Source organism: Galleria mellonella, unplaced genomic scaffold (genome assembly GCF_026898425.1).
Source record: "Galleria mellonella isolate WM207_F2 unplaced genomic scaffold, CSIRO_AGI_GalMel_v1 utg22776, whole genome shotgun sequence".
Lineage (NCBI taxonomy): Eukaryota > Metazoa > Arthropoda > Insecta > Lepidoptera > Pyralidae > Galleria > Galleria mellonella.
Window position 1 is genome coordinate 43,978 of NW_026442043.1, and position 11,097 is coordinate 55,074.

Genomic DNA, 11,097 nt, shown 5'->3' on the forward strand with positions numbered 1-11,097 from the left:
TTAGGTAATGCGTATATAGTTAAATGCAATCACATTTGAACAAAGATCTACATCAATATAATTTACGTAATAATAATACATACTTACGTTATTCTACTCATATACAAAATTCAATTATATGGCTGTTTGATAGAAATTCATCGATTTGACTCAATATTCTAATTGTCCAGTTTTGGCAAATACTTATTGAATCAACTATAAAACTATTATAATACTAACTAAATTCATATCTAGTTACTATAAATTATTTATTTATTGAGGATAAATAGACTGAGGTGGCTGTGGTCTGGTCTCATTGCTGGGGAAACAACCATTGATGAGACAGAGGGGTTATTGAGTGGCGACTCTGTATATGCAAGTGTGGTGAGGGCTGCCTCCATTGGTTGGAGTGACTGTTTTATGTGTATTATGGGGACTCGGTGGGTGCAGGAGTTTGGGGCCGTTCCTATTGGCAGTCTATGGGGAATTGCCTGTGTTCAGTCGTGGATTGGTGATGGTTGAGACGATGATGATGATGGAATAGTTGTATTTATTACACTATTACAGTGTTGATTTGGAACACCTGCTCATGCTTAACGTCTCATGGTAAAGTGTTTTCATACCATTGCTCGGTCAACTGTACTAATGATTCTTTTGTATACTTTTAATTACCCATGATTACATGTGGGAATTTGTTTTACACCAGATGTACAGAGAAACAGCTTAGCTGTTGCAGGTGATTTTATGTGAATGTATTACTTTTAATACATTAATGTGTTAGTAGATAAATTCATGTAACGGTGGGATGTTTATGGTAAACAAGCCTGTATTGTTTAAATAGATATTTTGTCTTGATTTATTATAAACTTTAATATTGATTTTGTTGTAGTAAACAAGCTGATAATAACAATTCTGTGTGTATTACTGATTACTAATAATATTTAATTATGCTGATATTATAGGTGTGGATTTATTTCCTAATGGTAATAAAAGTACTAAAAGATTCTCTGACTATAGTTACTCTTAACTAGGTATGAGGTTCAGTATAAAATTGGTACTGTATGATACTTGTGAAGCTATGTATTTTACTCATATTTAGAAAGGAAGTTGTCCCGGCGATAAGGTTTGTATGTGTGTTGTTTGTTCATGTTATATAGACTAGACAAGTTCAGACAGGGTTAATATTAGTGAATATTTACTGGATTTATATTTAATATACATGTTTGGAATATTTTATGGGAATAGTATGGAGATATACAAGTAGTAAAATATAATATTAGTATTTTATAAATTTAATTATTGAGTTATATGTTTATGTCGGACTGTATCCAAGGAGATATTATCCTATTGATATCAAGTTAGGACAATTACTTTAAATATTAATAAAGCAAACACTAACACTGATTATTCACTTCTTTAATAAATTTACATTAGAGGTTAGGAATCAAATAGATAGCATATTGGGAAAATCTTCACCACACATGTATTTGAGGAATGTTCTTGATAATTAGTACTGTATGTATATATTATTGCAAGTACAATTGCAATAAGAATGTTAAACTTCTAATCTTCTGTTCATTCTTGAATTTGAAAGTAAGCTTGGCTACTGATATGAATATAAAACTGTAGCATTACTGGATACTATTAATTATTTCTGGTGTAAACCATGATTATTTATGTCACTGATAATTTAGTTGTATATTACGGTTGATATATGATGATTTTATATTTAGTTATATTAAACAAATACAAATAAACAAACTTGCTAGTATTTGTTACGTTGACAGTTGTGATAGATAATCAAAATTCAATTCAATACATCAATACGTCATTCAATACGTCATTAATGTGACAGATGTCAAACAAAAGGAGATTATACACGTTATGATTCTATATCTAAGTCTATAGAAAATTTATATAATTTTCTGTTATTTTATAATACCTGTAGGGGAAATATTGGAATTATTTATATGAGAAATTTCACTTAAAATGATATGATAATTATTTAAAGACCTAATTTCTTAGGGATTTAATCATGATGATTTAAACACTAAAACACTTGTTTATCTGAGAAATCCTCTTAGTAAATAGGTTTACTAAGACACTAAATGGAAGTAGATATAGTATAACTATAGTACAGCTACAATAATTGTATGGGACTTACTGTCCTTTCTATACAAATATATATTTAATCTATATCTTTCACATTATAATTATGCAATATATTGCCTCTACTACTACAACATACACAAATAGGACTTATTGTCCTTCCTATATACCTATATATAATAATTGACCTGGCACTTTAATGTGTAATTTATCAGTATTTATGACAACAACCAATTAGGACTTATAGTCCTCTCTATAAAGCTACATAATTATTTAATCTGATTATTTCACAATGTGATTAATCAAACCTCTACAAATATTACAAAAAAATCTCTATTACTCTCAACACAATAATAGCTTGTTGGACTTAGTGTCCTCAAACTTATAGAAAACCCAACTGGTTATTTCACGAGACGTTGTTAACTTGTGATTAATCAGTGTCTTTTAAAGGACTTATAGTTCCTTTAGATATATCTCTCTGAATAAATAATTGGTTAATTCACAATGTGGTTAATCAACAATAATATTATATATAATTAACTGGACTTATAGTTCATTCAATAGCACTCATTACTTTTAGTAGCTCTCGACCTATGTGTTGGACTACTCGTTCTTAGGCTCCGGCCTAATCAACAGATTTAACTTGAACCTTGAGTATTCTTGGTATTAAGTAAATAATATTAAATTGACAATGCTATGTTATGATATAGCAATTATCAACATTATATGGCTTGGCCAATTCCAGGGTGTGGAAGGTATCCCCTATCACACAAATCTTCATCTCTATCGGACTGTCTTCACAGGTGATCTCTAATGTCACATTATAGGGCCGAAGGGTTATGTCCCAACAAAGTAAGTTCTGGTGTCTGGGTGATCTCGCTTCTTGGTCTGATCTCTTGTGGAGCCGAAGGGAAACCCCCATTGAGTAAGCTCGTAACAGGGTGACGCTGGGAAACAGTTTCGTACTGTTAGTGGGTGATCTCTATGTCGCCATATAGGACTGAAAGGGTCATCGCCCATGAGTAAGCTCTCGTGTCGGAGTGATCCTGGGATTTCAGTTCCGATCCGTTTGCCTCTGGCAAGCACTAATTTATACTGGAAGCATCGTGGGGCTGGTGGAGCCACTGTAATGTTGAAGTAAATGTACTTATGTTTGGTTTGGAACTGAGAATACTCATTCCCTTATTACCATCAGAGTGCATTAATAAATAGTAATACCCTTCCCTACCTTTTTGGAGGAAGAGTTATAGATAGTTGGAAAGTCTTCCACTGGTCCGGGCGTGTGAGGGGCCCGACCGCTCCCCCATTTTTTTATTATTACAGTTATTCTGTAATTTACTATTAAATTAACATAACTTCCTAGTTACATGAATTATGAGTATAATTCATTAATTATTCTTAATCCTTAAAGATTTATCAATCATCTTTATTATTTAACTCCTATCATATACCAATTAAAGAACCTTTTGGTTATTACACACACAACGGGTCCTACATTACTAGACGATCACACATTTATTTATCTGGCCAGATGATCAAGTGTTCTACTATAAGATCTGTTCAATATTAAGTGTTTATTGTAAGGGTTTATATGATTCATAGGATGTTTGGGGTGTATAAGGCAATATAGGTATGGGATTATATTGAGGATGTTAGGTCATTCTTTAGGGTAGGTTTTCATTAGATTTTCATGGGATTTCATTAGGTAAAGCCTTCGTAGGCTTTTCTTAGGCTTTGTAGGTTTCCATGTGTAGGTTAGTTTTTAGGAGGGTTATTATTATAAGTTCGGCAGTGGACAATTAAAAGCTGATATGATGATGATATGTCAGAAGATCAAAGGAACATTGTACGCATTGACAAGAGATTCTTATAATGACATGAAGATGTAATGGTAACACCGCCTGCTTTATAGGCACATGATGGTAAGGTACCAGTGAATAATGATAGATGAGGATGAAGCAGGTCAGTTGACGGACCATCGTGACGTATTCATCAGGAATCAAATATAATATTTTAGAGAGAGCGCACGATTGAGGCTTAAATTTCTCGATTCTCCTGACGTGATTTAAAAAGAGATTATTGGTAATGGGAGTCTAAGAACTCCATTGCTAGCAATATACCCTATCAAGTCGACCTACATGCAGATTCCCCTGGAAATTATCCTGGTTAATTCTTATTGGGCTTGCTTTCATCTTCGCCTACAATTTTTCACTGGTGCCCCACTAGCCATATACCATAGCACAGGTGGGAAATCCATTTCGTTTTCACAAATTAAAAAACCTGCTAACGTGAGGTTCTATAGACATATGACAAATCAAATATTGTTTACCTGTTCTAAGCTATCGAGCGGCTTGTAGTCTATAAGCTGGGTGAGCTCCTTCTCCACCGACTTCCTGAGCTGGTGCGCCTCCTCACGCGCCTGCGCAAACACCCGCTGCCGCGCCTCTTCCGCCAGTATGGTGTCTATCGACTTGTCGTCAGGATGTTCGCCCATCACCCACACCTGGAATTAAACATAAAAAATCTATGACTACTTTATCTCTTACCATCAAAAATGTGGTGCCAATAAAGCATATACTTTCTCTCTTACTTTCTCTCTTAAACAAGTATACTCGTGATTAGAAAAATATTGATGCCTCATTGAGGAAGATTCGTCATATCACCAATTTATCTCCGTAAGAGAGGAATATTGACCTAATATCATAACCATAGGGTTTAACATAATGTTTTATTTCAAGTTTTGATGTTGATTATTATAGTTCACGCGTTTCCTCTCCTTTCCTCATAAGAATGAAGAATTGTGGTGACATGAGGAAAAAGATTATTAGTAAGGGGACTAGCAGCACCTTGCTAGCAATATAGCCTGTTAAATGGAACTCACATCCGCTTCCAGCTGGAATAAGTCATGATGGGCCAATTGACCTTTCATTCTTTCCTATCATTACTCATTGGTACCCTGGCAGGGAAAAGAGATTGTGTGTAATGTAGACTAGCAAGCCCATTGTTAACAATATACACTATCAGGTCGACCTCCACGCGGATCCCGCTGGAAACCATCATGGTTAATTCTTGTGGGCTAATTGACCTGCTTTTATACTAACCTATAATCTCTCAATGGTGCCCTGCCAGCATACGTATACTGATAGCCCAGGCGGTGTCCACCATTCCATTTTCACCCATTAAAAAATAGATTGACAGTGCAGTCGTGGCTACCATTCTATTATCATTTGAAATTACTACATTGTGAATGATTTGCCAAGTGAATCATTATTTGCTGTCCCTAATAGTACAAAAGACAGCTATCAATCCCGTTTTAAACCTACTAAATAAAGGAGGCATTCACAATTGTAATGACTTTTATTAATTACCGGCACTACGGACGTGGCATTGAACTCGCCAGAACAGATAATACCTATTCTGAGTGCTGACACAAAGGTCCCTTGTGTAGGGTTGCCAAACTTTAAGACCAAACAAAATACTTTCTTGACGATTTAAATTGTATGTAATCTAGGGGCCTACCATGAAATTCCATATTAATGAACACCATTCCGAACTTTCGGACTCAATTTCGTGTTTTTGTTCATACTGAAACTGGTCCAGTAAATGGAGCTTACCATTTCGTTCGTAATAAATGCGGTCAGTTCCACTTGCCCCTACCAACATTTCCCTATTAAAGGGATAAGTCCTTCTATAAAAATCCAAAGGCACGATATTTTAATATTGTTAAACGGTATATATCAAGTATTTTTAATATTTTTGTTTTTCGTTCGGTCCCGAAATTTCGGAAAACATTTTATGGTAGACTTTCTGTACACTGTCACGACAATGGAGTCAATTTTAAAACGCCATTTCTCTAAACCTATCTCTAAAATTAAATATTTGTTATATACTTTGGCCCCTAAAACAGTAATTTAGCGAAATTATCAAATTAAAATATTAGGTTAAGACATACGTTTAGAGGAATTACGTCACAAAATTGGCCCTATTTACTTACTAAGTAACAAGTCAACATTTATAAATTAATACTAAAATGATAGATAGTTGTTAATTAGAAATCACCAAAGTATTTTTACTATTAATTTTATTATTCATTATTTCAACTACATTTTAATACAAAAGTCTTTAAATATCTTTAAACTTTCGACTGTAACAACAATTAATTGCTAAGAGTACTGACATAAAAACAGATAAGAGGGCTATAATAAATAATAATAAATATTCAATATTATGATCAATAAAATATGAATTTTATTGTACAATCTTACAGGCCGCGTATTGATTATCTAACAAAAATAAATAATATGAACTAGTTTAAATACCACTGATTTTCAGAGAATTACGTTATGTCAGTATTAAATTTCACATTCCCATATAATAAATTTAACAATTCATATGTGTTCCAATTGCGGAGGCTATTTAATAATTCCAATAAACATGGTCACCCTACCATGTAAGTTGTTATGGACCATATAAAGAACAAAACCTTCGCTCCATTGTCAATGCTCTTTTAAATCAGCTGAGTCGGTATGTTCTACTTTTGATTTGATGACCATCAATATATGTAGACTTACGTGTTTTATAGGGCAAAAGAAGAAGAGGAAGGTCAAGGAATAATTACATGGGACAGACAAAAGAAACACTAGGTGTCATGTCGTATAGGGAGGTCAAGGATATGGCCTGGGATAGAGTTGGCTGGAAGAAGATGCATGAATTAGTTGCACCGACAAGAGGAAACTTTTAAATGAAAAAAAGAGGTGTTTTATTATTACATTATTAAGAGGTACGTTGAAAACTTTCAGAGTTCACGACAGATGCAATTCTGTTGAGGGGGCGAAAGAAGTTGTTAGGAAAGAGGTCTAACAGACCCTATGCAATATACCCCAACAGGTCGAATTTGACGTGGTTCCCCTGAAAACCTTTGTGGTTGATTCTCGTTGAATTCTCCAAAACTGATGAATTCCATTTTTACCCATAAAAAAAGAAACTCATTAGGTTTTTATGTTACGTGATTATCTTACCAATATTAAACCTATTTTCATAGTTCTTTTAGATAGTTCTGTGTTATTTCCATTTTAATTTTATGATTTTTGAAGATTTACAAGTTTTGTTTACAAGGAACCGTGTGATCACGGCATAGGATACGCCCCTTTCTTTCTTGCGTAGAATGGATAGAGTCTCTCTTAAAACACATCTAATGTTTTACTGCTGTTGCCAACCTTTCTGCCAAGTACTGGCAAAACTCCCCTTATGGGCAAGGCTTATCCTTATTGTAATGGTGAAAGTATTTAATGTGAAAATTCAAACAAGACAATGTTAAGAGATGTTCATCAACTGACATTGAAAGCTTCGACCATTATTTTGCAACAAGATGATTGTCTGAATGCCGATCGTAAAGGTCATATGGGACTTTGTTAATAATACAAGGCTGATATATGACAAAAAATACTTTAACTATCAATTAAATAATAATTAAAGTGTAGATTAACTTGCAAAGTTATAAACCTTTTTTATGCAAATTAGAATAAGCAAAATAAATGATAAATAAATAAGCAAATAATAATAATGACAAATAAGCTGACGGCCCACCTGATGGAAAGTGATAACCATCGCCTATAGACATGAGCAGTGCACTGTTTCGCTTATGATACCCCCCATGCGTTGCCATTCCTGAGGACTAAGGTGTTATGCTTCTGTACCTTGTAAATTCACTGCCATATCCCATCCTTCAAACGAAAACACAGCCATGCAAAGACAACTGCTTTTGCGGTTGAAACACGAATGGAACAGAGGTAGCCAAGGAAACGATTTTTGTAGTTTCCCAGGAACCCGAGTTCCTCCTAATACCAAAATAATACATCTATGCTGTATTAACTAGATTTACTTGAAATGACGTTTGTTAGAGCCCCATACATTTGGAATCTCTGTTAAAACCTCTTAAATTTTTTAAAGAATCCTATGTTGTAATCTCGTAGGGAAATCTTAGCGGTAAGGGAAAATTAACTCACCCAGGGCTCGCCATCTTCGCCCTTGAGAAACTGCACTTGTTTCTTGGAGTTCTTCTGGAATTTGGGCCGCTCGTCGTCTTTGCTCACCTTCTGGTCCCACACTTGCCAGCGGCGGACCTGCAAATTATTTTTTATTTTCTTTATTTCTAGCAACAAGTATATAGACATAGGCTCATATATAAATACCTTATAGACTAACATACGAGTACATACGTACTAATATACATACAAACAAATACCATATCAAAATAGTGGCTCAGGACCGTTTCTTGTGGCAGTCAATGGGGATAGGCCTCCCCATAGACTGCCACAGGTAATGGCTGATATGATGATGATAGGTTATATCCTAACTTAGAACATACGATATTTTATATAGGAATTCATGAAGTACGGCTACTTTTGTAATAATTTTTTTACGTAACAAAACAATGTAAATTACTGGCCAGTGTTACATTTTATAATCCTGGCTTCCTTTACTTGTAAGCGACATTATACCGGTTGTGAGTCATGAGTTTATATTTCCATTATTCCAGGAACGTCAACTAGATGTCAGTATGACTGTAGGGATATCTCTCTCTCACTCTTTCTTCAGTCGTACACTCTTGATAGAGTGAACATCGTTTGCAGGTTAGCGATCATATTGATCACATAACAATTCATAAAATGTCACAAATTTTTATAGGTGACATGATAGAAAAATAAGAATGCAGTGCTATGCTAATTTTTACTGGTACACTAGGCATGCGTCAGGGTGGGATTGGCTAATGGAAGTAATTGGTAACTCGTAAACATTGTATACATGAAACGCAGTTTGGGTACCCATTAATTCTCTGCATGACAGAGTTATGTGTGATTCACCAACTAGCTCAATTATTTCTGCTCTGAAGCAACAATATACATACGCATTGTGTTTCAATTGATAAAGTAAATATTTTTTTACAATACAGAGGGGAAACGAGCATGCGGCTAACCTGATGGTAAGTGACTACCGCCGCCCATTGTCACCCACAACACCAACGGCATTGCAGGTGTGCTGCCGGCCTGTCTAGTTATTTTATTGTCAACATTCTATATGTGGCGCTAAAAATTTTACTGAGCTAATATTATAGGGACCTATATATTATATACCAGAGAGAGACTCTGTATAAAAATCGATTGCTTGGGTACCTCTGTCCCATTCGTGTTTCAACCGTGAAGCAGTTGTGTTTGCATGGCTGTGTTTCAGTTTAAAGGGTGGGATATGGCGTGAGTTTACTGGGTACAGAAGAATAACATCTGAGTCCTCAGGAATGGCAATGCATGGGGGGTATCATGGGCGAAACAATATACTTTGTTATGTCCATGGTACTGCTCATGTCTATAGGCGATGGTTACCACTTTCCATCAGGTGGGCTGTCAGCTTGTTTGCCATTCTAAGTTGTATAAAAAAAAAGTATTAAATGAGGGTTGAGCACTGTTGTCTGAGATACAGGTTTTATAACCTAGTTCAGGTACAGATGTTTAAACTGATCCAAATGTACAAATGAATTCGTATCTACTTTTACTGTAATTTCCAGTGTTGAATTTGTTACAATCATGATTATGCAAATAAAATAAAGTTATTATTATTATTTTATTGTGATAAAAATATAGGATTTGTTTATGCAATATTATATGCTTTCACATGTCTAAATCTCATTTTTATTATCAGATTTATTAATCCTAATTTATTCCTAAAGGACAGGATCTTAATTTCTTGTAGTCTATGGTCTAGTAAAAAATGTCACTAAGATTGTCTATGATTATCTCTTTCCCTTTTGGAGCTTGATCACACAAGCGTGTCTTTGCGATTATATTTCAGTTATTTAGTAAATTATAAAGATATAATGCATTTTGATATTAATAAATCAAATAGTTGTCAATGTGTTTACAAGAAATAAATCAGAAAGTGAATTCAGTTTTCAGTTTCATTTACTAAGTCATCAAAACCACGTTTGCCCACGAAAAGTCTCAGACGGGGTTATATAAGTGAAATGTAATAAATCTAAATTATTAGCATTTACCACAAGTCGTTTTGAGCCTCCCATACTGACATAATGCGTTCTATTAACAATTTAGGACGAAATAAAATGTTGAGTTTCAAGAAAGTCAACATTTTATTTCCAATTTGCACATCTTATTCCTTGGGGATAAATTTAGTGAATTTTAAAAATATCTATTACATATTTCAGTTTTGTCACTGGATAATATTTTAGTACCAACCCCACATTAAAACTGCGTCGCAATGAATCAGTTACAAGATCTGCACGGATTATTCTTGTTATGATGTCAAAATAATTAATGATATTACATTTGTCGTGACTTGATTCTCTTTAGCAAGATTAATAACGGCCATAGGATTAAATTTAAATTTGGAATATTTTGAAGCAGTTAATGTTAATGTTTATCTCTCGTATAATTTTATATTGCATTGTATCATTATATCAGCCTTTAACTGTTGGGCAGTTAAACAAAAGCCTCCCCTTGGGGGATTTGCTACGGTTTGCAGGCGGATTGGCAACCACAATTAGGTCTTGGAGATGTTTTAAGAGGGTCGCTGCTGCCCATCCCTCGCCTCCCCTTAGTCGCCACTAATGACACCCACAGGAAAGGAAGGGGTGGCCCATTCTATGACGGGACCTCACATTGTATTGTATATGATCCGGACAAAATTCCTTTATATTATTAACCGGTTATCAACAGTATTACAGAGTACAGAATAACCCATATTTTGCCCCAACACGCAATTATATGTTTAGTCAACAGGATATGTTTCCGCTTGCTGTCTGTCAAGGCAAATCTCGTCTAATTTAACAACAACTTTTTATTACAGTTTTATTACAGTACCAGTGAGGTACAACACTGTGGATACTGGAAACGGTACAATAATGAATGATAATGATAAAGGAATGTATCATCACATCAACCTTTAACTGTCCACTGCTGTTTTAAGAGGGACGCTGCTGCCCTCCCCTCGTTCTTCCTT

At 34.6% G+C, this 11,097-nt stretch overlaps 1 protein-coding gene across 1 annotated transcript; it reads right to left on the reverse strand.

The window, feature by feature from the left end:
- Positions 1-4,340: 4,340 nt before the first annotated feature.
- On the reverse strand, positions 4,341-8,882 carry LOC128200638 (SH2 domain-containing protein 4A-like). The gene is made up of 2 exons (XM_052894710.1): positions 8,094-8,882; positions 4,341-4,591 (listed from the first exon to the last, which is right to left on the reverse strand). The coding sequence occupies exons 1-2, from the start codon at positions 8,292-8,294 to the stop codon at positions 4,403-4,405; spliced, it is 390 nt and encodes a 129-aa protein (XP_052750670.1). The 5' UTR covers positions 8,295-8,882; the 3' UTR covers positions 4,341-4,402.
- Between the last annotated feature and the right edge of the window lie 2,215 nt (positions 8,883-11,097).